This window comes from Pipistrellus kuhlii, unplaced genomic scaffold (genome assembly GCF_014108245.1).
Source record: "Pipistrellus kuhlii isolate mPipKuh1 unplaced genomic scaffold, mPipKuh1.p scaffold_m20_p_20, whole genome shotgun sequence".
Classification (NCBI taxonomy): Eukaryota; Metazoa; Chordata; class Mammalia; order Chiroptera; family Vespertilionidae; genus Pipistrellus; species Pipistrellus kuhlii.
Genome location: NW_023425516.1, coordinates 14,175,043 through 14,202,111, shown reverse-complemented (window position 1 = coordinate 14,202,111; position 27,069 = coordinate 14,175,043). Strand labels below are relative to the sequence as shown.

At 43.9% G+C, this 27,069-nt stretch overlaps 1 protein-coding gene across 1 annotated transcript in view; it reads left to right on the top strand.

Annotated features, from left to right (window-relative positions):
- Positions 1-24,489, top strand: part of KNTC1 (kinetochore associated 1) — a 60,873-nt gene extending 36,384 nt beyond the window's left edge. The window contains exons 42-64 of the mRNA XM_036449008.2: positions 495-611; positions 1,711-1,820; positions 3,288-3,495; positions 4,924-5,013; positions 6,416-6,587; positions 6,675-6,733; positions 6,857-7,073; positions 9,308-9,381; positions 9,659-9,869; positions 9,967-10,076; positions 12,231-12,277; positions 13,505-13,583; positions 15,098-15,216; positions 16,067-16,202; positions 16,574-16,669; positions 17,019-17,075; positions 18,090-18,144; positions 18,228-18,291; positions 18,946-19,075; positions 20,553-20,642; positions 21,067-21,212; positions 21,976-22,066; positions 24,265-24,489. Of these exons, the coding sequence (XP_036304901.1) occupies positions 495-611; positions 1,711-1,820; positions 3,288-3,495; positions 4,924-5,013; positions 6,416-6,587; positions 6,675-6,733; positions 6,857-7,073; positions 9,308-9,381; positions 9,659-9,869; positions 9,967-10,076; positions 12,231-12,277; positions 13,505-13,583; positions 15,098-15,216; positions 16,067-16,202; positions 16,574-16,669; positions 17,019-17,075; positions 18,090-18,144; positions 18,228-18,291; positions 18,946-19,075; positions 20,553-20,642; positions 21,067-21,212; positions 21,976-22,066; positions 24,265-24,285 (2,499 nt within the window). The 3' untranslated portion in view covers positions 24,286-24,489. The remainder of the gene's footprint in view (positions 1-494; positions 612-1,710; positions 1,821-3,287; positions 3,496-4,923; positions 5,014-6,415; positions 6,588-6,674; positions 6,734-6,856; positions 7,074-9,307; positions 9,382-9,658; positions 9,870-9,966; positions 10,077-12,230; positions 12,278-13,504; positions 13,584-15,097; positions 15,217-16,066; positions 16,203-16,573; positions 16,670-17,018; positions 17,076-18,089; positions 18,145-18,227; positions 18,292-18,945; positions 19,076-20,552; positions 20,643-21,066; positions 21,213-21,975; positions 22,067-24,264) is intronic.
- The last annotated feature ends 2,580 nt before the right edge of the window (positions 24,490-27,069 follow it).

Sequence of the window (27,069 nt, the reverse complement as noted above, 5' to 3'; positions counted from 1 at the left end):
CCAGCTTTTGCTTGACTAGTGGCACTTTGGTGAATGTATACAGGTCCTAAGCATTGCTCAACCAAAAGAATTACAATGTTTTATTTCTTAAAATCTGTACTCAGCCACAGACCTCATTTCTTATGCTTGCTCTAGTGTATTTGAATCCTTTGAGCTATGACCTTGTTCTTTTTTGTAGGACAAAGTTTAATCGATGCAAAATTCCTTTTTGATGTTTGTGTTTTAAATTTTGCCCTGGGGGAGGGGAAGTTGCTTTTGCAGGATAACTAAAATTTGGTCTTTTCTTATGAAGGAAAGCCAGGCTAAATTTATGGCATCCTGCCAAAAGCTGAATGACCTGAATGTTGTATAAGCATTGACTGTGTACAGAGCAATATATAGCATGTCACATATTAGCTCAAAGAAAGGTTTTGATTTTTATTGTTGGTTTTCATCTAAATGGTGTTGGAACATACTCTGTGTGCAGTTGAATTTTAATTGTTTTCATTTCTTAGGCAATATCTCTGGTGGGCTCTCAGCTGGCCAGTCTCTATCATGAAACAGAAATGGAGCTCAGATTCCGTGAACTCAGTACTGACGCCCAGTGGGGTATTCGCCTTGGCAAACTTAGTGTAAGTGTTCTCTGTGGCACCGAAAATTCCATCCATTCTAATGTCTACCCACTTAGAAAACTTCCAAGATCTCAGTCTTTACTTTGGGGAGAGTAATATATATATGTAATGGATGTTTTATATGTGTGTGTATATATATGTATTAAGTACACTCATTGGTGCTTTCAAAGAAATAGAGGCCTTTTGTCTCATTTTCTTTATATTTTTAAGGAAATGAAAAGAGACTTGACATCATTTTCTTCTGTTCACCTTTCTCATTTATAGGAATATGTCTAGCATTAATTGACATTTATACTATTTCAGGCCTAGCCTTTAGCCTCATACTTTTGTGCTGCTCTTTCTTGGTTTAAGATAATATTAAAATGTATGTACAGGTGCACTAAGCTTTAAGAACTCCGACTAGGGAAAAGCAAGTGGTCCTTATTTTTACTTTGCAAGCACAAACAAAATCCTGTCTTCTGGACTATAAATGTAAAATGTTTTGTTTTATTTTATTTGCAAATAGTTGACCTACCAAGAATGTAACCACTACAGAAATGGTCTGTGTTTTGGGGTATAATTCCTATGCAATCATAAGACAGGTTGTAGTATTCTAACAACCAAACTTAGTGATGAAGAGGCGAGGGTTAGTGTGACTGAGAGGGATTTTGGACCCACCGCAAAATATACTTGAAGTCTCCAAATAGTGATCAAGTTGGGCAGTGTGCCAAAAAAAAAAAAAAAAACAAGTTGAGGGAGTCTCAGAAAAATGCTTTTCTATAAAAAAAAAAAATAAAAAAAAAGGGATAGCTGAAGCCGGTTTGGCTCAGTGGATAGAGTGTCGGTCTGCAGACTGAGGGGTCCCAGATTCGATTCTGGTCAAGGGCATGTATATTGGTTGCGGGCACATCCCTGGTGGAGGGTGTGCAGGAGGCAGCTGGTTGATGTTTCTCTCTCATCGATGTTTCTAGCTCTCTGTCCCTCTTCCTTCCTCCCTGTAAAGAATCAATAAAATGTATATTTTAAAAAAAAGGATAGTAAAAAGGCACAACACAATGGTGCCCTCATTCTAACGCATTTCAATTTAGTGAGTTTTTTGTTTTGCTCTTTTTATTTCTAGATTTCTTTTCAGCCGGTTTTCAGGCAACATTTTCTCACCAAGAAAGACCTGATTAAAGCTCTTGTGGAGAATACAGATGTGGACACAAACCTCATTCTGGAATATTGCAGGTAACTCTTAAAACTTGAATGGTATTTGGGCTGTTAGCCATACAAACTGTGGCAATCCTGCCCTTGAGAGCACCGTAGTAGGGATGATTATTACTGTGGTCCCTAGACCTCTGATGTTTCTTTCTCCCCCCCCTCCCCACCCCCAATTGATTTCAGAGAGGAAAGGAGAGGGAGAGATGGATAGAAACATCAGTGATAGGAGAGAATCATTAATCAGCTGTCTCCTGCACGCCCCCTGCTGGGGATCTAGCCCAAAACCTGGGCATGTACCCTGACTGGGAATCAAACCGTGACTTCCTGGTTCATAGGTTAACACTCAACCACTGAGCCACATCGGCTAGGCAAGGTGTTTTCTTTTTGCTCATCCTCAAACTGAATAAATCCAGGATTAAATTTTCTTAAGATAGCACCTTCTTAAGTGTTTTCCCAAACTCCCCTCACGATAAGCATCGCCTAGGACACATGATTAAAAATACAGATTCCCGCCGAAACCGGTTTGGCTCTGGATAGAGCGTCGGTCTGCGGACTGAAAGGTCCCAGGTTCGATTCCGGTCAAGGGCATGTACATTGGCTGCAGGCACATCCCCAGTGGGGGGTGTTGGATGTCTCTCTCTCATCGATGTTTCTGGCTCTCTATCCCTCTCCCTTCCTCTCTCTAAAAAAATCAATAAACAAATAAATAAAATAAAAATACAGATTCCCGAACCCCCCCCCCCCCCCCGCCCCCCCTCGGTGTTTCTCCGGCAGGTCTGGGCAAAGGCCCAGGAGTCTGATCCTCAATAGGAGCTGCAGATGACTCCCACAGTCAGGGAAGTTTGTGAGTATTTTTTTGAGCAATTAAATCAGTGAAAAGGAGGATTTAGGGAGAATTTTTAAAAATTAGTTTAATAAGTGAATAAAAAAATTAAATGTTAAATGTTCCTTTAGAGATACAATTTACTGTGATGAGTAGGAGTCGATGATTGGTAATTTATATCGTGGATGTTTCTAATAGAATGGCCTATTTCCTGGCACATCATCAGTTTCACACATCTCATTTCATTTTTACAGTTTTTATTGCATATTGTCGTCAACTTATATATCTCTTGGCTAGATAGGCTTCAGTCTCATCTGGAGCATGAGTATCTTCAATTTTAGGAAGAGCTGTGTGCTCTCTCTGGTTCCAGAGACCCTGCTGATAGCCACAGAGATGACCTTGGACCACAGCCTTCCAGACGTATTGGTCGTTTTAGGGGTCCTGGTGCCAACAGGCCTCCACAGGCTCCAAGACGGCGAAAGAGCAAGAATAACCTTTGATATTTATTTATTTATTTATTTTTTAAGGCAGTAGTTAACTTCGGTGACAGATTAGCTGATTGATTGTAAGACTGGACCACAGGAAGGCTAGATTTCAGCGCTAGGAGCAGGGACTTGAGTTTTCCGAGAAATTTGTGCGGGGATGGGTATGCGACTGAATGCTTCTCTTAGCACCTTCCAGCTGAACTGCGATGCGGCCCTTCAGCTGTTCATCGAGACGCTGCTCCACAACACGAACGCCAGCCACAGCCAGGGGGACGCGAGCTCGGCCTCCGCCACGCAGCAGCACGCCCGGCTCCTGGCCAAAGCCCTGGAGATGGTGCCCTTACTGACCAGCACCAAAGACCTGGTCATCAGTCTCAGCGGGATTCTCCATAAGGTACAGGGTGACATGAACCACAGCCTTAGTGTGTCCTCTGGGAGGTACAGGGGTGAGCACATCGGTCATTCTAAAAGTCCCTCTCCACTTTATTAATTAGCTATATAGGAATAAATTGGAAATGTAAGCCCTGCGTTATTTTATAAACTTTCACTTTTGAAGTGATTTTAGATTTTTAATATAGCTTAATACAGCAGTTTTTCTTTTTTTAAAAAGTAGATACAGCCCTTTTTTTCAGATTTTAATAAATAGCACATATTCTTTAAAAAACTAGAGAGAAAGGTATAAACCTAAAAAGTGAAAAATTTTAACCCCACTCCCATAGATAAAGATGTTAAAAGCTTGGTGACTATCTTGCACTAAATATATTATCCGTTCTTCTCTTTTTTCACTTACTATATTATTATTATTATTATTACATGTCAGTAAATATCCATGTATCTCATTTTTGACAAATACAGATTTGTTATTCCTCAATATGGATGAAATCTGTGTTTTGTCAGGCCTTTATAGATGAATGTTTAAATTATTTGTAAATTTTTTTTTTTTTTACTATAAATTGTTAAAATGAATATCTTCACGCATACATGTTTGCCTTCTTGTTTAATTCTTTTTGTTATTTCTTGTTAGGAGATCTGAGAGTTGGAATTTTTAAGTCAAGAGGCAGTTTGGTGGTGGGATGAAGTTAGATGGAAGGAGAAATAAGATTATCAGAAATACTTCAGTTTTATATTTTGCCTGCACTTCGGCCAAAAATTATATATAACTTGCTCAAAATTTTTAAGTACCATAGAGATCATCTTCCCACTTTGTTCAGTGTTATTCATGTGCTTTGGGTTGGCATTTTAAAAATGAAGAGAGAAAAACACTAATGATGTGTAAGTAGAAACAGAGAACAAAGAGAATACTTCCTTTTTATAAACATATAGATGCCACCCAGATAATTATTCATGTCTGTGTATGATTAGAGCTGGATTGAAAACCTTGGAGAATTTTGCTTAGAGGCCACACTCTTAGTTATGTCATTTCCAAGAAAAGGTCAGTTTCCTCCTATTCTGATTTTCACATCATAAATGGAAGAAATAGAATTTTAATTTTACAATCTTCCAAAATTATAAAATTTTAATATGTTTATCTTTTTAGGGTTTAGGACTATGAGAACCTCTTTCTTTATTAAAACAACATTGCTTTATCCAGCTTTTTAAAAAAAAGCATTTTGAGACATTTTAAAGCATATATGTTTATACTAACAACTAATTTTAGAAGTGAGAAAATGTTTGTTTTTTGAAGAATAATCTAATTTACCGTTGCTGTGCACTGAGATTTTTGTATTTGTAGTCTCTGTACTAAATGAACATAACTGAATAAAACCAGCTACCAGCCAGGTACCATCTTCTCAGGTTTTGATATATTTTTGTTTTTCTATAGTTGGATCCCTATGACTATGAAATGGTGGAAGTTGTCCTGAAGGTAATTGAAAAAGCCGATGAAAAAATAACCAACATTAATATTAACCAGGTATAACAAATATATTTTTTAATTATCTTTTTATTTTTGTTTCGATCCTTAACAAATTAGTTATCCCATGTCTTTCTGGACAGCCCTTTGAGATTTCTGAAAAGTCCACTTTTTATTCTAGATCCTTTTCTTTAAAAGGGTTACCGAAATAAAGTTTTTTTGTACTTCCCATGTTTTTATCACTTACCTTAATTCAGTTTTTGCTGCAGTGAAGTGATTTAAATCTAAGAACGAGGTCAATAACAGACTGATTTGGAAAAATTAAGGCAAAACTATTTGTTATGGCGAGGGGTATGCCAGGCAGGTGGTGCCCCCATTTGAGTAAGCTTTTCTCTATTAGTAGGTAGGTCTAGGGCTCCATTCTATTTCTGTCCTTTCAGTAACTTCTTAGTTTTTTTTTCTGAATTTTGGTCATATTAGCTTTTATATCTTCCTTTTAAATTGGGTTTTAAAAAATTAAAATGAGTTGATTCAAAAGGTAATTTATATAAGCCTGAGAAACATGAGATATAAACCAAAGAGAAGTAAAGGATATGGAGGATTAATGTTAGACCTACTGCCTCTATACGTAAAATGAAATCCAGTGCTTTGGAGAGAGCTCTCACACTATCTGAAGAGAGCATAGGGAACCGCCACACTCTCCTTTACCAAAATCCCACCAGCAGCAGGGTCCCATTGGATTTACATGGTGTAATGTCTTTCATGACCATATTGATTATGGTTTAGAAGAAAAACATTAAAGGTAAAACTATAAAAGATTTCCATCATCTGGATGAAAACAATACCATCTCAAACAGAAATCTAAGCCGAAACCGGTTTGGCTCAGTGGATAGAGCATCGGCTTGGGGACTGAAGGGTCCTGGGTTCGATTCCGGTCGGGGGCATGTACCTTGGTTGCGGGCATATCCCCGGTGGGGGTGTGCAGGAGGCGGCTGATCGAAGACTCTCTCTCATCGATGTTTCTGGCTCTCTATCTCTCTCCCTTCCTCTCTGTAAAAAATCAATAAAATATATTAAAAAGAAAAAAAAAAAGAAATCTATGATGATATAGAGTTAGGTGATTTTTTTTTTTTTTAAACTTAAAAGGGGAAGAAAAAGGGAGAGAGAGAGATAGAAACATCAGTAATGAGAGATAATCATTGATCAGCTGCCTCCTGCATGCCCCTCACTGGGATCAGGCCCACAATGAAACCAGGACCTCCTAGTTCAGGGGTCAGCAAACTGCGGCTCGAAAGCCACAGGCAGCTCGCCCCTCTGTTGACTAACGAGTTTGCCGACCACTGTCCTAGTTCATACATAGGTGACGCTCAACCACTGAGCTACACCGGCCAGTCAGGAGGTAGATGATTTTAAGACACTTGGGGTTGTTTTAATCTCGAAGGAAAATGTTTTTGTGACACAGGCATTGAGTCTCCTAAAGCATCTGAAGTCCTACAGAAGGATCTCACCCCCGGTGGACCTCGAGTACCAGTATATGTTGGAGCATGTGATATCGCTGCCATCAGCCGCCCAAACCAGACTGCCTTTCCACCTGATATTCTTTGGCACGGCGCAGAACTTCTGGAAAATTCTCTGTACGTTCCTTTCACTTCTTACGGCTTTTACTGAGTAGCCAACGTTTTCTTCTTAAGCGAATCACACCGCCCTTGCTTCCCTTCCAGCCATGGAGCTCAGTGAAGAGTCCTTCCCCACGCTGCTGCTCATTTCCAAGTTAATGAAGGTACCAGGCGCCAGCTCTGCAGGACGCCTCCTTCTCCTTTCGCTCATCGGGTCCTGGGGGGAGGGTTGTAGGCTGCTTTCTTCCACCCATCAGCTTCAGCTTTTCTTTTTTTCCTCTCTGAAGTTTTCTTTGGACACTCTGTACGTGTCTGTCGCCAAGCATGTCTTTGAAAAAAAACTGAAGCCAAAACTAGTGAAGTCACCACAAGCGAAGTCCTCAACACTGATTAACAAGGAAATAACTAAGATCGCGCAGACCATCGAGTCCTACTTGCTGTCGATAGTCAACCCCGAGTGGGCTGTGGCTATTGCCTTCAGCCTTGCCCAGGATATCCCGGAAGGTAGGGGGTTCTTCCTGTCACTGCCCTTAGGATGGGCAGCTGTGTGGCTTTGGGAAATGTTAGTTAAAAAAAACAACAACAACACACCTACATTCATAGTTTGAAGAGAAGCAATGTGATGATTCAGAAAAGTATGTGCCCTCTCTCTTTGCTTGTTTTACTGCTGAATGTTAAAATGGCCCCAGGCAAGCCCTAACCAGTTTGGCTCAGTGGATAGAGCATTGGTCTGCGGACTGAGGGGTCCCAGGTTCGATTCTGGTCAAGGGCATGTACCTTGGTTGCAGGCACATCCCCAGTGGGAGGTGTGCAGGAGGCAGCTGATGGATGTTTCTCATCGATGTTTCTGACTCTCTATCCCTCTCCCTTCCTCTCTGTAAAAAATCAATAAAGTATATTTAAATAAATAAAAAAATAAAATGGCCCCAGTCCAATAAGGAAGGCTCCTTGCTGCTTGCTCAGGGGTGTGGATGTGGGCTCCCCCTCGACAGTGGGTATATAAATTGATGCTTAATATCCAGTCATACTTCCAATAACGAGTCCTTAGTCTCACCTAATCAAGCAGGTACACAAACACAGGTACTCGTTGCGATGGTTTTTTGTTGTAACAAAAGTTGAAAAGAAAACTTTTAAAAAAAATGTTCATTGGAGCCGGGACCGGTTTGGCTCAATGGAAAGAGCATCGGCTTGGGGACTGAAAGGTCCCGGATTCGATTCCGGTCAAGGGCATGTACCTTGGCTGCGGGCATATCCCCAATAGGGGGTGTGCAAGAGGCAGCTGATCGATGACTCTCTCTCATCGATGTTTCTAACTCTCTATCTCTCTCCCTTCCTCTCTGTATAAAATCAATAAAATATATTAAAAAAAAAATGTTCATTGGTCAGAAGGTGGTTTTAAAAATAGAGCATATTCATAGAACAGAATGCTATGTAGTTGATTTGGAAAGATGTCCAAATGTTAGGTATGTATACATACATATACATATGTTTTTTTCCTTTTTATTGAATTTATTGGGGTGACACTGGCTAACAAAATCATACAAATTTCACGTGAACGGTTCCATGTCACATCGTCTGTACTCTGTGTTGTGTGTTCACCACCGCAAGTCAACTCTTTCCATCACCATTAATCCCTCCCATCCTCTTCTCCACCTCTCCCTAGCCCCACTCTCCAACAGTCACTACACTGCTGTCTGTGCCCGTGAGTTTTTCCTCTTCTTTTTAAAAAAAATATATTTTATTGATTTTTTTACAGAGAGGAAAGGAGAGAGAGAGAGAGAGAGAGAGAGAGAGAGAGACCAGAAACATCGATGAGAGAGAAACCTCCATCAGCTGCCCCCTGCACACCCCCCACTGGGGATGTGCCTACAACCAAGGCAAATGCCCTTGACCGGAGTTGAACCCGGGACCTTTCAGCCCGCAGGCTGACGCTCTATCCACTGAGCCAAACCAGTTTCGGCTCCTCTTCTTTTTTTAAACTTTTTTTTACTCAATCCCTCCATCCCCCAACCCCACACCCCACTCCTTTCCCAACAGTTGTCAATCTGTTCTCTTATCAGTGAGTCTATCTCCTATTTTGCATGTTAGTTTATTTTGTTCATTAGATTCCAGAAATGAGTGAGATCATGTGGCACTTGTCTTTCTCTGGCTGGCTTATTTCACTTAGCATAGTGCTCTCCATCCATGCTGTCGCAAAGGGCCAGGATGTATATTAAGTGAGATCAGCAAGTGGTATCGAGTGTAATCTTATCCCATTTGGCTTAACACGTGTGTGCGCACACACGGAAAACTTTGGAGGAATATACGACTCAGAAACAAATAGAAGCTAAAGAAGGCGCCTCTGGGTTTACTTCCTAGTTTGTGTTTTTCTGTCCTGTTTAGGTTGTTCTTGACTATGAGCATGCATTTTTAAAAATATATATTTTATTGATTTTTTACAGAGAGGAAGAGAGAGGAATAGAGAGTTAGAAACATCGATGAGAGGCAGTTATCGATCAGCTGCCTCTTACACACTCCCTACTGGGGATGTGCCCACAACCAAGGTACATGCCCTTGACCGGAATCGAACCTGGGACCTTTCAGTCCACAGACCGATGCTCTATCCACTGAGCCAAACCAGTTTTGGCGTGAACATGCATTTTTATAACTAAAAAAAAACCCCCCACAAAACTTGCTAATTTGACTAAAATACATTGTTTTGAAAAGATTTAGATCTGCTCTCGTCTTTATCTTTCCAGGTTCCTTCAAGGTGTCCTCTTTGAAATTCTGCCTGTATTTAACGGAGAGATGGCTCCAGAATATCCCACCTCAGGTGTGTCTGAGCTCTAAAAGCGAAGGCTCCTCTTTCTTTTTTATCTAAATTGTGCTCCCCTAGCGTCCCTCCTCATCCCGCCCTGGTGAGCTTTTCCAGGGCTTTCAGGGCTGGATGCCTAAAATGGAAAAAGGAAACGAGGCCTTTGTGTTGGATCCTTAAGGACGTGACTCGGGCAGGGCCCTCCCTCCCATGATGAATAAAGAAAGGGTATTCGGTGTCTCCCTTGAGGTTTAGAAAACAAGCGTTTCTCTGCGCGCGGGCATTTTTTTTAAAGGACGAAACGCGGGAAAAGGCCGAGGCTTTGCTGAAGAAGCTCCACATCCAGTACCGGCGGTCAGGCACCGAGGCTGTGCTCATAGCCCACAAGCTGAACACGGCAGAGCACCTGAGAGTGATTGGAAAACCCGCGCATCTCATCGTCAGTCTGTACGAGCATCCTAGCATCAACCTCAGAATTCAGAATGCATCTGGCAAAGACTATCCCGGTGAGGACAGCTCAGAGCTATCGTTTTGATTCTCAGTTCTCTTGCATTGAGAATGTGGGCTTTTCCTTTTTTTAATTCTTCACCTTGAATGTTTTAGATATTCACGCCGCAGCTAAAGAAATAGCCGAAGTCAATGAAATCAATTTAGAAAAAGTGTGGGACATGTTGCTGAAAAAATGGCTGTGCCAAACCACGAAACCTGGTGAAGTAAGTTTGTCCTCAAGAGCATCTTTCCCATCTGTTGTCTCGCACTGGGAGAACCTTCTCATTAGGAGCACAGAATCTCAAAAGAGGAAACTTTTGTTCACTTTAGTACCTCCTATTATCTGATGAGTTTTGACATTGTTTACTTTTTTAAAAAAATGTGTGTATTTTTAATGATTTCAGAGAGGAAGGGAGAGAGATAAAAAAAAAATAAAAAAAAAATCATTGCCTAAACTGGTTTGGCTCAGCGGTAGAGCTTTGGTCTGCTCACTGAAAGGTCCCAGGGTTGATTCCGGCCAAGGCCATGTACATTGGTTGCAGGCACATCCCCGGTAGGGGGTGTGCAAGAGGCAGCTGGTCGATGTTTCTCTCTCATCGATATTTCTTGCTCTCTATCTCTCTCCCTTCCTCTCTGTAAGAAAATCAATAAAATATATATTTTTTAAAATCATTGATGAGAATCATTGATCAGCTGCCTCCTGGTTCATAGGTGGATGCTCAACCATTAGGCCACACTGGCTGGGTCACTTTTTCTTTTAGCTTAAATATTGTTTGGTAACTATTTTATCTTTCAGTTGGTGATTCCAGGTGGATATAGGTATAAAAGAAATGGCCTGTTCTTACACTCAGATTCATGGGATTTACTTTATTCTGAAGTCATTTCAATCACACAGGAAAGTTGCAGTAGTATAAAACAATTCCTGTCTATCCTTCACCCAGTTCCATCCGAGTTCAACATTCTGCCATATTTCCTTCATTACTCTCCCTATAATATATATTCGTAATATTTTTCTGAACCGTTTGAGAGTAAATTGCATACGTCATGCCTCTCTACCCTTTAATAGTTACCAGCATATTTCCTAAGAACAAAGGTTTTCTCTTACTTAACCACAGTATAATTATCAAAATCAGATAACTTAATATTGACATAATATTGATAAAATACAAACAGACTTGAATCTATAGTCGATGTTACAATTTAACCAATTGTCCCAATCATGTTCTTTGTAGCAATTCCCTCCTTCCACCCTCCCCAGGACCAGGATTAAGTTCATGGTTATGTGCAACATTTATTTGTTACATTTGTAACCTCTTTTATTTTATTTTATTTATTTATTTATTTATTTATTTATTTATTTTAATATATATTTTATTGATTTTTTACAGAGAGGAAGGAAGAGATATAGAGAGCTAGAAACGTCAATGAGAGAGTAACGTCAACCAGCTGCCTCTTGCACACCCCCTACCAGGGATGTGCCCGCAACCAATGTACATGCCCTTGATCGGAATCGAACCCGGGACCCGTCAGTCCGCAGACCGACGCTCTACTACTGAGCCAAACCGGTTTCGGCTGTAACCTCTTTTAATCTAGAACAGTTCCATGACTTTTCCTTGTCGTTAGTGACACTGACATTTTTGAAGAGTAGAATTTACTTAATTTCTAAGCTGCCTCTCAATTTGGATTTGCATCATGTTTTCTCATTATAAGATTTGATTATGCGTTTTTGGCCAGAGTACTACCTAAACGATATTATGTCCTTCTCAGGGTATGACATTGGAGGCCCAGATTTCTGTTTGCCCTAATAGTGAGGTTAATTTAGATACCTTCGCCCTAGCTGGTTTGGCTCAGTTGAGAGTCAATCCCTTCCCCAGGCCTTCATCGCACTGTTGTCTGTGTCCATGACTTCTCACTTGAACCTGTATTAACTCTGATGGACACTGTTTTTGGAAGGGTGCAGGCCAGTTTGGTTTGTAAAAAGTCTCATTGTGGGTTTGCCCATGTCGGATTTTTTTTTTTTTTTTAGTTTTTTTTTTTTTTTTTTTTTTTTAAAATATATTTTATTGATTTTTTACAGAGAGGAAGAGAGAGGGACAGAGAGTTAGAAACATTGGTGAGAGAGAATCATCAATCAGTTGCCTCCTGCACATGCCCTACCGGGGATGTGCCCGCAACCAAGGTACATGCCCTTGACCGGAATCGAACCTGGGACCTTTCAGTCCACATGCCGACGTTCTCTCCACTGAGCCAAACCGGCCAAGGGTAGACATAATTTTTATATTGAGTTTTTCATCTAATAGATTTTTCATAATTCTATCTAGCTCAATAAACTTTATTAAGTTTTGACTTTTTTTTTCTTCTTTTTCACTTTCTCAAAGAACCCATCAGAAATATTTGAACTTCAAGAAGATGAAGCACTACGAAGGTATTCTTTCTTTGCTTATATTTATCTAAATCCTGTTTCCCAATCGGAGTTTTACTAGTAAATTTGTCGGGTCAGTTTTGAAAATCCTTTCTTGATAGAGCTTGGGTCAGTCTCTGAGAAGAATCGATTCTTTGATAGATGGCTGTGAGCAGGTCTAAGGATCTCCAGCGCCATAAATAAGCAGCAGCCAAGATTCAGAATTCCTGAGCCTTCAACGAGTTCCTACTAATTCGAGGCCTCTTAGAACACCTTTGGCAGAGACTGCACCTCAGGCAAAGGAAAACTTGCGATTAGCTGAGGCCGTGGCCCAAGGCCCCTTTATGTCTTGTTCCTCTGCTGAGCTGGGTTGGCTCAGACGTGGGCCATCAGGATTTCTTCCCCTTCCAACCTGAGACGGAGACCAGAAAAGGCCCATCGGTGTCATCCAGGGTGCTCAGTCTGATTGGTCACGACTTGCCCTCCGGAGAAGGCTATCTGGGCCGAAATCAGAAAGAATGTGGTAATCCATCAGTGATGCCTGGCTCAGGCGAGGGAGAGGGCGCGGTGACACCCACGCCAGCTCTCTGCCGGTCCTGGTCCAGGCCAGAAGTAGGTCAGGTCAGCCCGGAAGCCGTGCATCAGCCCTGGAGATCTGAGCAAGGACGTGGAAGGACAAACCCAAGGAAAGACTCTCTCCTGGTTTGGACAGAGCTGGCCTCCCCCCGCCCACGGCCTCCTTTCCTCTGGACTTCACCGCGTGCTTCGTGGTGTTGGGGCCAGAGGCACCTTTGGCTAAGGGCCTGGGTTGTCTGACTAAATTAGCCGCAGGGAAGTCTCGGAAACAACTCAAAAGAGTGAGAGAATCCCAAGAAAGGAATCGCCAAAGGGATTTTTTTTCCCCTTCGTGCCAATTTCATAACTTCCGGCCTTTTCCCACGGAAAGCTCCAGCCCCGCCCAGGACGCCCTGTGCCGCTGATCCCATCTGTGAATGAAGACAGAATCGTCCGTGCGTAGTAGTCAGTGTGTTTTGCAGCTACGGTTCGTGCAGATTGCTTAAATAGAATTTCAATAATCAGAGATCAACTAGCCATTTTATAGATGAGAAAACTGTTCATTGTGTTACCATCTAGGACTAGGTCAAAGGGAAAGCAAAAATGTCCTTGACCCAAAACCCTTCAGATCTCTGTTTGGGATGCCTAATGACTTTCTCTGTGTATCTAAATAGAACTTCTAAAAACTTTTTCCAGAGTCCTGTATCTCCTCCAGTCTCGTCCGATTGACTATAGTTCAAGAATGCTGTTTATACTTGCAACATCAGCTACAACTGTAAGTCCTAGGAACTTAGTCAAAACTCAGCTTAGTATTTTTCTCTGTATATTTGCCATGCTCAATATCATTAACAGATGATTAAGATAATGCTCACTTGTGTACTTATTCAAAGTATGCCTTACTTTGTAATATCTGCCAAACTCCATTTAGTGCTGGCTTCTGTAACAAACTGCTTAGCAAACCGAATGGTGTGCCAGTTCCCACAGGTTACCTACCCTACCCTCACGGTTGCTAACTCCCTTGTTGGTCAGCATTCCTGACAGCAAGGGCCCAGCCAGCGAAAACTCCGCCCTGGCCGCGGGGCCCTGCGCAACCCGGCTTCCCCTCCAGCCACGCCCTGACTCTGAGTGGACCAACCGTCCCTTTCGCTTCCCCCAAAGGCAGCACGACCTCTCTGCTGCCAGGCTTGTCAGCAGAGAAATGTGTGGAGGCCCCTGGAACCCAGGGAGACAAAGGTGTAGCTGGAAGGAGAGGGGGAAAGTGTGAGAAGCTAAGGGTGTGTCCTGGACAGCAAGGGGGAAATAACCCCTTTTTAAAAATAATATCTTCCTGATTTTTTTTTAGAGAGGAAGGGAGAGGGATAGAGAGTCAGAAACAACAATCAGCTGCCTCCTGCACACCTCCTACGGGGGATGTGCCCCCAACCAAGGAACATGCCCTTGACTGGAATCGAATCTGGGATTCTATCCACTGAGCCAGACCAGTTAGGGCAAGGAAACCCCCCTTTCCCCCCCAGTTATTATTTCAGGTAAAAATGGCTTTCCAGCCGGGACTGGTTTGGCTTAGTGGATAGAGCGTCGGCCTGCGGACTGAAAGGTCCCAGGTTCGATTCCGGTCAAGGGCATGTACCTTGGTTGCGGGCACATCCCCAGTGTGGGGGGTGTGCAAGAGGCAGCTGGTCAATGTTTCTCTCTCATCGACGTTTCTAACTCTCTGTCCCTCTCAATTCCTCTCTGTGTAAAATCAATAAAATATATATATTTTTTAAAAATGGCTTTCCAGGAAAAGGGACTCGGTCAGCTCAAGGTACAAGCTCTTTTCCCCCACCACGCTTCTGCACACTTCCCGTTTTGTCAGAACATTCATGAGTATGTCTTAGTTCATTACTATTCAAATGTTGCGCTCTTATTCATCCATTCAAGAGTTGAGGTTTAACACAATTAATGTTGACTGCTGCATCGAGAACCGTCTTGAGTGGAGGTCGTCACTCATTTCAGTGCTGCCAGTGCGGGGCCGGGAAGGGTGGACACAGCAGTGCTGCCCCGGGGGGTCTCCCTTCCTTGGCTCGAGCCGGCAGTGTTATCAGGAGAACAGTCTTGAAGGTCCCCCCTTGCATGAGTTTGAGGAACACTCCTCGGGGTTCCATGGACCACCCTTTGCCAACTACTGACTCCCTCAGAGCAGAGATGGACTTGCATTTTTTTAAAAAATGGTGTTGCTTCTATTACCTGAGTTTTGACTCAAGCACAGCACGCAAACGTGCAGCTCCCCAAACCGTGTTGGTTTTACAGACGTTAGACATGCCCCAGTTAACCTCCGCCCACCGAGCACGGGCCCTGCAGTGTCTCCTGCACTTGGCTGACAAGGAAACCATAGAATCTCTCTTCAAAAAGCCCATCGAAGAAGTCAAGTAAGTAGCCCTTTTAAAAACAGCGTCAAGAAACAGGTGAGAACAAAAGGAAAGGGTCCCTGGCAGGGCCGTGGTTCGGACGAGGGCATCAGCGAGGCGTGGAAACGGGCCTTGGATGACCTTGACGTGTTGGCAATGGGGAAACAGACCTGTGAGAAGCTCTCCTCCCCCTCGCTCCTGCGAGACCTTTATTTATTTTTAAAAATAGATTTTATTGATTTTTTACAGAGAGGAAGAGAGAGGGATACAGCGTTAGAAACATCGATGAGAGAGAATCATCGATCAGCTGCCTCCTACACACCCCCTACCGGGGATGTGCCCGCAACCCATGTACATGCCCTTGACCGGATTCGAACCCGGGACCTTTCAGTCCCCAAGCCGACGCTCTAGCCATTGAGCCAAACCGGTCTCGGCCCTTTATTTATTTTTAAAAATAGATTTTATTGATTTTTTTTTTCAAAGAGGAAGGGAGAGGGATAGAGAGCCAGAAACATTGATGAGAGAGAGAGACATCGACCAGCTGCCCCCTGCACACCCCGCACTGGGGATGTGCCCGCAACCAAGGCACATGCCCTTGACTGGAATCGAACCCAGGACCCTCAGTCTGCAGACCGACGCTCTATCCACTGAGCCAAACCGGTTTCGGCTCCTGTGAGACCTTTAGACGCTGCGTGTTTCCTTCCTCTTGCTCCAATCGATTTCTTCCTAATAAGAGATTCAGTGAATCTTTTCAGAAACCAAAAATAGGCATTAAAAAACAAACAGGCCTACTTTATCCAGATGGTGGCTTTTATTTTCAGTGTAAACGTGGCCTAGGAGAGTGTTTACCGTGAACGCCTCTGTCTTCCAGATCTTACTTGAAATGCATAACTTTTCTGGCGTCTTTCGAGATGCTGAATATCCCCATCACCTACGAATTGTTCTGCAACAGCCCTAAGGAAGGCATGATTAAGGGCCTATGGAAAAACCACAGCCACGAATCCATGGTATGTACACCGCGTCGCCCGCCACCTCGGCTTCCCGAGAGACAAGACCCAGAGGAACTGTTCCCGGGCGAGTCTGCTGCGGGAGAGCTTTCTTCCGTCCTGTCCTGCCGGGTGACGGGGCCACCTGGGAGTCCCCTACTCTCTTCCTGAAGGCCAAGGCCATCCCTGTCAGGAAGAAATAATCCCTCCCGAGGCCTGTCTCTCCTCGTCTGGGCGAGAGGAGAGCTGTCCCCGGGCGGGAGGAGGCAGAGCTTGTTGGTGGGGCGTTAGCAGCCTCCGGGGCCGGGGAGCCCGGTGGGCTGGGTGCCTTCTGTGGAGGCGGTTTGCTTGTCTGGAGCCGAATCGCAGGACGGTTTTCCTTCCCCCTCCAGGCCGTGAGACTGGTGACCGAGCTCTGTTTAGAATACAGAATCTATGACCTGCCGCTGTGGAACGGGCTCTTGCAAAAGCTTCTCGGCTTCAACATGGTAAGACGTGGTACCCTGCCCCGCAGCGCCATGTCCGGCTCTGGCCCGCGGCCGGCGATGCTCGGCGCCGAGCAGATGGACGCTGCCTGCGCCGCCCTCCCGGCTCCGGGCTTCGCGTGAGGCCGGAGGACGGGCAGAGTCCAAGCGAACCCGATCCCAGGAAACGGAGGGGGGGGGGGGGGCGCTCCCTGGCCTCGGCTGCTGTTTGGGGACGTGTAAGCCAGCTGCTCCGGGGGTTCTCACGGAAGACAAATCTGATACTCCCTGTGAAAGGATCCGGCGTGTCACATGGAGGTTTTCTGTTTTGGCGATCTTCCGAACATTTCAGTGTTTGTTTACTTTCCCACAGATTCCCTATCTAAGGAAAGTTTTAACAGCCATTTCTAGCATCCATCCTTTGTGGCAGGTACGTAATTTTTTTTTAAGTAGTTTTTATAGCATTTAATCTCTATACGCTCTGGCCTTGTGACTGCGGGACAATCTGAGTTGGTGATTGTCTCTTAGTAAAGAACAGATCTGACCTGCGGTGGGGTGATGTTCCTGACTCGGAACACTCAGCCCCGGTGCCACCTCCTCCCGGGCCTCACTGTCCCCGGTTCCCCAGGCTCCGTGCCTCACCCCTCCGAGCATGGCTCATCCGTGATGGTTGGCAGAGCTCAGTTTACCTTAATTGCATGTTTGACCACCCCTCACAGACTTGGAAGATTTTTAAAGTCAGAGACAGCGTCATCTGCTTTTAAATTTCCTAAGTTGTGCACCCGCATCATCATTATTACATAAAAATATATAATGTATTGGTGTTGTCCAGATTGTTACACATCAGCACATATAGATCTCATCTTTTAAAAATTAAGACGTATACACACACACACACACACACACACACACACCCTAGCCAGTTTGGCTTAGTGGATAGAGCCTCAATTCACAGGCTGAAGGGTGCTGGGTTCGATTCCAGTCAAGGGCACGTACCTCGGTTGCAGGCTTGATCCCTGGCCCTGGTCAGGGCACATGCGGGAGGCAACCAATCCATGTGTCTCTCTCATCGTTGTTGCTCTTTCTCTGTCTCCCCCCCCCCCTTCCTGCTCTCTCTAAAAAGCAATGGAAAAATATCTTTGAGTGAGGATTCACAATCAAAAAAATGTATAACGCACATGTAAAATTCACCCTTTTAATCTATACAATTAAGTGGGGTTTGGGGTGTTTTTTTTTTATTGAGAGAGAGAAGTGTCCATTTATTATAACCGAGCTACCCAGCCAGGGCTGCTGAAAAATTATCCTACAGCCTAATAACCTCAAACACAGTCTCAACGGAGGGCTTGGGTGGAGCATCCAGCACGTCAGCTCCAGGCGTGCGTGCTGTGCCCGTGAAGTCGCTTCTGCTGACCCGGGCGTGCGTTCTGACCCCCTGTCCCCGCAGGTGCCCTACTTCAGCAAGGCCTGGCAGCGCGTGGTCCAGGTCCCGCTGCTCTCAGGTATGTCCCCTCCCCTGGGCGAGGAGGGTAGTGTTCTGTGGCTGTTCCTGTGTACACATTCTTTTTGTTTGCTTCATTTTCAGCCTCTTGTCCTTTAAGCCCCAGCCAGTTATCAGACTGTTGTGAGAGTCTCATTGCTATTCTCGAGTAAGTGAAATATTTGTTTTCCTACCAAAAAAACCCAATTCTTTGCTTGTAAAATTCCTTTTTCTTTTTTTCTTTTTCTTTTTTTAAATTTCTGTATCACATAATTGTCCTCATCCCCCATTCCCATCCCGAACCCTTCCCTACGAATGCCCCCACCCCCCTACCTTCCATGACCACTGGTAAAATTCCTTCTTAGTAGGTATCTGGTGTGGGTAGTGTCTTTTTTCTTGGGAAGATAAACATATACCACCTTTTTTTAAATGAAATATCTCTTAGTTTTATAATGTCGACTTTCCGCGTGTGGCACCGCCGGTAAACGGATATTCCATTGGTCCCCAAGTGTGCTGTGAGGGCAGAGGACTGTTGGTGACCGCCCCGAGGGCCACAGTGTTGTCTCACAGAAAGTTTGTCTTTCCGTGGGGGCTTTCAGACACAGTCATAGCAGCAGCCAGCGGCCCGCATTCCCGTGGTGGGTCCTTTCACCGGGGAAGAACGGCACAGCAGACTTGGGTTACTCACTGCTAAGCAGGTGTTCGGCACCAGCACTTCAGTGGCTAAGATTAGGGAAAGCTCGGGCCAGCGACAAGTGTGGGACCCTAGACGCGAGGGGTTCGGACAGCGTCCTCTCGTGACTAACCGTGTGCTCTCCCGAAGGTGTCCCGTTTCGGACGATCTCGACATGATCGGAGTTGCCAGGCAGTACGTCCAGCTGGAGCTGCCAGCTTTTGCATTAGCCTGTCTCATGCTCCTGCCCCACTCAGAAAAAAGACACCAGCAGATTAAGGTATCTTGGGGATTATGCCGCTGGGGCTGCCAGAGAAATGGAAGGTCTTAGAATTGCATGTCCCCTGAGAGAGGTGGCGTTTCTCTTTTCACCAAACCAGCGAAGCAGGGGTGCGTCAGTATGGACAGGGCAGGATTGGGGGGGAGGGGTAAGACTTACGTGGAAGGTAAGACTGGAAGAGAGACGGAGGCTAGTCTGAGGGATGCCTTAAGAGTGCATCTTTGCCAGTAGGGAAGAGTTTTCCCAGAAGAGTAAAGTAAAATATTCAGAAATATTTCAGAAGGAATAATCCATGTCAGCTGGACCGGAGGGAAGAGGTGTGAAGAAATGAAACTCTGGGGAAGCTCTTATCTCACTAAGTCCATGTGCAGCAACCTTGTGGAGAGGCCCAGAAAGCCGAGGGGCTCAGTGCCCAAAGCAGGTGGTAGCAATGAATGCAAGTGAGCGAGAGGGAGAGAGAAGACTGGGAGGGGGCAGCTGACTTCTGGTTGGAGGTGAGAGGAGAGCAGAGCGGAGGGTCAGGTCTGTGTGGGTGCCACAGCGGGAGCCTTAAGCATTCTAAGGGCAAAACTTAAAAAAACAACAAGTTGACGTTTGGTTCAGTGGTTAGAGCACCGACCCTCAGACTGAAGGGTCCCAGGTTCGATTCCCCTCAAGGGCATGTACTTCGGTTGCAGACTCGATCTCTGACTCGATTCAGGGAGTGGGCGGCAGACAACCAGTCAGGTGTCTCTCTCACATCAATGTTTCTCTGTCTCTCCCCTTCCCTTCCACCCTCTCTAAAAGTCAATGGAAAGCTCTGGCCAGTGTGGTCCAGTGGATAGAGCCTCGGCCTGTGGACTGAGGGGTCCCGGGTTCGATTCCCAGTCAGGGCACACGCCCTGGTTATGGACTCGATCCCCGGTAGGGGCATGTAGGAGGCAGCCGATCCATGATTCTCTCTCGTCATTGATGCTTCTATCTCTTTTTCCCTTTCCTCTCTGAAATCAATAAAAATCTGTTTGTTTTTTTTTAAATCCATGGAAAAGTATCCTCAGGCGAGGACAAACAAAATGAAACAAGCTCTCATTCCTGTTGTAACACAGAACAAGTAGAACAAAGCACCTGGAAATGTTTCATTTGTCGTTTGTTCTGTTCGTTTTATTTTTAAGCCGCCTGTGCTTATCTTTGATTTGTTCTGACTATTCACAACCTCATCTGTTGCTGCTCTTCAGAGTGCGAGTATTTAAATAGATTCCTTTTGGCACTTAGAATGAAAGCATGCTTATTATTAAACAGCTCTTACGTTGGAATGGGCATTTTTGTAAAGTGCTTCTTACCTTATTTCAGTAATTTTTGGTTGACAGAGGCATTTTTTTCCTATAATAGAAATCCCTTAGGATATTTCCAATTTAGAAAATGAATACTTTACAGCTTTGACAGACATGAGTAGTAATTAATGCTTTTCCGTCGACTGTGTTTTGATTTGTTTCTCTAGAACTTTCTGAACTCCTGCAGCCCTCAGGTCATTTTACAGCAATTGGAGGAGCATATGAGTACCGGCCAGCTGGCAGGGTTTTCACATCAAGTAAGAGAAAATTTCACTGCCTTTTTGCTATGAAAAATTAGGTATTAGAAGGTAATCCTTTTCCCCGAAACCTGGATGAAGCGGAAAATTACTCTCTCAGTCTGTTTGTTAATACATACAATTCATTAGCTTTTATTGAAACCTATAGATTTTTGTAACGGCGGGGACCCTGGCTGCCTTGTTTGTTGCTGTGCTTTATAAAAAGTCCCAAAATGCTTAACCACAATCACAGTTTACTTATTTACCGTACACCGAACTGAAATGGGCCAGTGAGGTCCCCGTCCCCCCTGCCCACCCCCTCACAGAAGAGTGAGTTATTACATCACAATGATAATCTCACTCCCGATTGTCGGAAATGTTTCGGAATGAACTAGGACTTGGCATTTAACGCATTGTTAACGTGATGATACCTGTCATTCTTCAGATTCAAAATCTGGTTCTGAATAATATCAGAGATAAGAAGGAGTTTGGGATTTTGGCAAAGACAAAATACTTTCAAGTGTTGAAACTGCACATGATAAACACCAGTAGCATCACTGGCCTGGTAAACTATTTGGCAAATGAAGTAAGGTAAGTCAATTAAAAAACAAAACAAAGCAACAACAAAAACTCCCATAGACTGTCCTTAAATTGTATCTTCATTTTGGAGGAAAATATCAAACAATCACCGAGCTGTTTGGTTGTAACTCAAGGCTCCACACGTTACCTTGGAGCATTCCTAGCGGTGCCCAGAGGCCAGTTAGCTGTCTTGTAGCTCAGTCCTGTGGAACATGCCCTGGGAGTCAGACAGACGAGCCGTCCGGACCCCCAGAGTAGGTGCCACTCAGCTCCGCTCTGGAACCCTAAATGGCAGCTTTGTAGTTCTTAGCGTTGGCTCAGAGAAGCGATGGCTTCCTGAATCGTAATGGTGGCCAAGCTTGGTTACCTAATTTTCCAGCATCCACAAGTTTGGAAACAACAGGCTTCTCTCGGCATAGGGTTGGGGACAGATCTGTAAAGTGAAAAGGGGAAAGGAGAAAAGGGGTGGCGCTGAAGGAAGGGATGGGGTTCCAATGCCTCTTGGGTCTGTCCCTCCGTTCACCTAACTGCGCGGACCCGAGGGGAGGCTGTGCCTCCCTCTGACCACAGCCCAGGTCTCTCTGCTGCGGTGTCACTGGGTCCAGCCATGATCACTTGCTGTCATTTGGGAACGAGTGTTATTATTTTTTTTTTAACGCAAAATCTATGTAAAACCGGGCGCACGTATTTCAGACTTGCAATCTGATGAGTTTTGACATGTCTATACCACCCCCAAAAGCTCCCTCACACCTCCTCTTCCTTCCCGGTGCTGCAGTGTAGAGGAGGCTTCCGTCTTGGTAGCTGAGTACTCGAAGCACCGGGGGAGCCCCGTGCCCGCGGACGCCGCGCCCTGTGAGATTCTGAAGGTAAAGCGTCTGCGGTCCCCTGGACCCTCGCCAGCCTGACGCCATTTCTGTCTCCAGGGTCTTCACATGGAGCCAGACTTGTTCCGGAGAGCGATGTGTTTTCACATGTGACTGCATAGATTTTTTTATATTTTACTTTTTATATGAGTCCCAGGCCACCAGTGAGGAGGCCATGGGTCCCCTCTCAGCTCTGCACCAAGCAGCCGCATGGCTCAGGCCAGTCACTGATCTGGGCCAGCTCTGCTTTTACACCTGGGCCACCTCCTTCCCAGCTTCCTGATTCCTCCTAAAGTCTTGCTTTTCAAACGGAAGCAAGTGAAACACTACATTTCCAAAGGCATTGGTTAATGTGGTGCTTGAGTATCAATTGCTTTTAGTACTTCTTTTTTAGTTACCTAAGACATAAATGTTCACTAAGGAGAAAAAGAGAAATTTGCAAGGGTAAAAAAAAAAAGTTCTTAATCTCTTGAAATCTCACTACTAAGAGAGAGTATCACTTTTAACATTTTGGTATACTTCCAAAAAATTTTTTTTAAATGAATTTTTATTGTTCAGATTATTACAATTGTTCCTCTTTCCCCCCCCACCCCCATAGCTCCTCTCCACCCGGTTCCCACCCCACCTCACCCTCTGCCCTTACCCACCCCCCACTGTCCTCATCCATAGGTGTACGATTTTTGTCCAATCTCTTCCTGCACCCCCCACACCCATTCCGCGCCCCCCCCAGAATTGGCAGTCCACTCCAATTCTATGCTCCTGATTCTATTATATTCACCAGTTTATTCTGTTCATTAGATTTTTAATTCACTTGATTTTTAGATTCACTTGTTGATAGATATGTATTTGTTGTTCATAATTTTTATCTTTACCTTTTTCTTCTTCTTCCTCTTCTTAAAGAATACCTTTCAGCATTTCATATAATACTGATTTGGAGGTGATGAACTCCTTTAGCTTTTTTTTTATTTGTGAAGCTCTTTATCTGACCTTCAATTCTGAATGATAGCTTTGCTGGGTAGAGTAATCTCAGTTGTAGGTTCTTTCTATTCATCACTTTGAATATTTCTTGCCAGTCCCTTCTGGCCTGCATAGTTCCTTTTAAGAAATCAGCTGACAATTATATGAGTGCTCCCTTGTCGGTAATAAACTTTTTTCTCTTGCTGCTTTTAATATTCTCTCTTTGTCTTTTACTCTTGGCATTTTAATTATGATGCATCTTGGTATGGTCTTTTTGGATTCCTTTTGTTTGGGTCCTGTGTGCTTCCTGTACTTGTAAGTCTATTTTTTTCACCAGGTGGGGGAAGTTTTCGGTCATTATTTCTTCAAATAAGTTTTCAGTATCTTGCTCTCTATCTTCTTCTGGCACCCCCATAATTCAAATGTTGGTAAGCTTGAAATTGTCCCAGAGGCTCCTTATACTGTCTTCATATTTTTGGATTTTTTTTCCCCCTTTTTGCTTTTCTGGTTGGGTGTGTTTTGCTTCTTCGTATTTTATATCTTTGACTTGATTCTTGCGATCCTCTAGTCTGCTGTTGGATCTCTGTATTTACTTCCGCAGCTCCTCTAAGTCTCAGTGTGCTTTTCTCTTCCCTTTTAGTTGTAGAATTTCTATTCAGACAGCCTTCCTCTGGTTCTGCATAATGTTCATTTTGTCTTTTAGTTGTAGTTTTAAGATTGTGCGAGGCAGCAGTTCAGGTGTTTACCTATGCCGCCATCTTGGTTTCTCCACCCAAATGTTTTTATATATAAAATATGCATATAAATTACTTTTTCTATTTTGAATTTAAATATAAGGTAAATATTTTTATTTTGATCATGGGTTAGTAGTTTTAGTAAACCTAAATATTGGGTGGGGGGGGTTTCTCTCCTTTGGTCCAAAATAGACATATTAAAATAAGCCTACGTGTTGTTAACTTTCATGAATAACTTCCAATGTTCACTTCCAGTCTGTTGTGCTCAGTGGCATAAAATTGCTTTTTTCAAAAAGGGAGAAATATTGATTTAGGAGATGAATTTGTGACCCTTAAAATTAGTTTTTTCCGCAGCCCTATTCTTCTGAACTGCTCAAGAATGTTATGTGTAGATTTTTAGCAATACAGTTAAATCTTAAGTTTTTTAGTTTATCTGAGCATTTTCTACTTAAAAAAAAAACACACCTAAATGACACTCATAAAAATACTTCTGTGTTTCTTCCCATTTAGATGTTTCTTAATGGATCATAGTCATCAAACCTTTCTCGGGAACAGCAAGAGGAAGTTTGGAGCCCGCTATTAACTGACCATATTTATTACGGTTCTTAAAATTGTGCAATCTCTGTATTATAGCTGCTGTCAAATGTTATCTGACAAATGATGCTAAGACACTTGGTAGTTTGTCCCATAAAAAAGTTATATCCTGAGTTAATAAATCTTTTATTTGCAAAGTTACTTGTATAACTTAGAAAATTAATTTTTCATATCATATATGAAGGAAACAAAATGCAAAGATATTTTGCTCCCCGCAGAAGAAAAGCAAGCATTTATAGTCTATTTCTTCCAGATATAAAAATAAGAATGTCCTTTTTTGTTTTGTTTTTTAAATATATTTTTGTTTTCCAGAGAGGAAGGGAGGAGAGAGAAAAACATCAATGATGAGGGAGAATCATCTATCAGTTGCTTCCTGTAGGTCCCCTACTCAGGGCAAGCCTGGTTCATAGGTAGACACTCAACCACTGAGCCACTGGGAATGTGCCCGCAACCAAGGTACATGCCCTTGACCGGAATCGAACCCGGGACCTTTCAGTACGCAGGCTGATGCTCTACCACTGATCCAAACCGGTTTTGGCCAGCAATCTTATTTTTAAAAACTTTTGCTGCCCAGCCAGTTTGGCTCACTCGTTGAGTATTGACCTTGAACCAGAAGGTCACCGTTCGATTCCTAGTCAGGGCACATGCCCAGGCTGTGGTCTCAATCCTCCTTGTACAGGGAAATCAATGACTTCTCTCTCATCATCGATGTTTCTACTTCTCTCTCCTTTCTCTTCCTCTCTGAAATTAAATTTTTTAAAAAATTTTTTTAAATCTTTTTGTTGATTCGCTAGCTATCAATGGTGTCTCACTATTTAGGCTTGTATTTCTTTGATGTTTACGTAATAGAACCTTAAGAATAGTAGAAGGCTGACATGGCAAGCAGAGCCCGTAATTGGATCCTCGGGCATAAACGTGCAAGGAATAGAAGGGTCAAGGGGTGGCACTAGAGCATCACAGATGGAAATGAGCCGGCCTGCCAGCCGGCTCAGGCTCAGCTCAGACGGCTCTTCCCCAGTCCTCACAGCCGCGTGCTGGCTCAGAACACAGAGCTCAGGTCAGGGGTGGGGAACCTTCTGCCAAGGGCCACTTGGATATAACATCCTTTGGGGGCCATACAAAATTATCAGCTTAAAAATTAGCCTGCTCGTCAACCAAGGCCTCATATGCATCTATGCATGGCCCATGGGCACAGACAATGGGGCAGTGAGGTTCTGGGGTGGGAGGTGGGGTGGGCTGGAAGGGGTCAATTGGGGGGACAAAGGAGACATATAATACTTCCAGCAGTAAAGAATTATTTAAAAATAATTATAACTTTTTTTTTTTAAGGTATGTAGGTTTTTGTGTTTTTTTTTAAATGTATTTTATTGATTTTTAACAGAGAGGAAGGGAGAGAGGGAGCTAGAAACGTCGATGAGAAACATCGACCAGCTGCCTCTTGCATACCCCTTACCGGGGATGTGCCCGAAACCAAGGTACATGCCCTTGACCGGAATCGAACCTGGGATCTTTCAGTCCGCAGACCGACGCTCTACGGCCGAGCCAAACTGGCTTCATAACTTGCCCTGACTGGTTTGGCTCTGTGGATAGAGCGTCGGCCTGCGGACTCAAGGGTGTGTGTGTACCTTGGTTGCGGCCACATCCCGGTGGGGAGTGTGCAGGAGGCAGTTGGTTGATGTTTCTCTCTCTTCGATGTTTCTAACTCTCTATCCCTCACCCTTTCTCTCTCTAAAAAATCAATAAAATATATTTAAAAAAATAAAAATAATTACAACTAACAAAAATAAATAAATTAGCTGGCTATATTCGGTCAAACATTTAACTCAAGCTAAGGCTTTGGCAGGACCAGACCAAATGATTTCATGGCCTTATCTGTGGGCCGATGTTTCCCGCCCTTGTCAGAGGTAAAGGGTAAATTTTAAAATTGATTTCAGAAAGAAAGGGAGAGGAAGAGAGAAAAACATCAATGATGAGAATCATCAATCAGCTGCCTCCTTGCACCGCCCCCCCCCACCCCCACAGGGGATCGGTCCCACAACCCGGGCATGTGCCTTCACCAAGAATCCATGACCTCCAGGTTCATAGGTCAACACTCAACCACTGAGCCACACTGGCCGGGCGGGAAGTAATTTTTTGAAAAATAATATATTTGAATTTATTTTAAGATAAGGTCACTTGAAGTTCAAATGTAAAATTAGCCAGATCTATTGTTGTTACATTTATTATACCATTCTTTATTAGATTTGATCATTTTTCAAAATTATTCCACTCTTGTCTCCATGCTATTGCCAAAATACATTTATAAGACATAAGCCAGCCCTAGCTTTTTCTCTTTTTTTTAATATATTTTATTGATTTTACACAGAGAGGAATTGAGAGGGACAGAGTTAGAAACGTCGATGAGAGAGAAACATCGACCAGCTGCCTCCTGCACACCCCCTACTGGGGATGTGCCCGCAACCAAGGTACATGCCCTTGACCGGAATCGAACCCGGGACCTTTCAGTCCGCAGGCCGACGCTCTATCCACTGAGCCAAACCAGTCCCGGCCAGCCCTAGCTTTTATGCTCAGTGGATAGAGCATCGGCCTGTGGACTGAAGGGTCCCAGGTTTGATTCTGGTCAAGGGCATGTACTTTGGTTGCGGGCTCGACCCCCAGCCCTGGTCAGGGTATATGCAGGAGGCAACCAATCAATGTGTCTCTCTCATCAATGATGTTTCT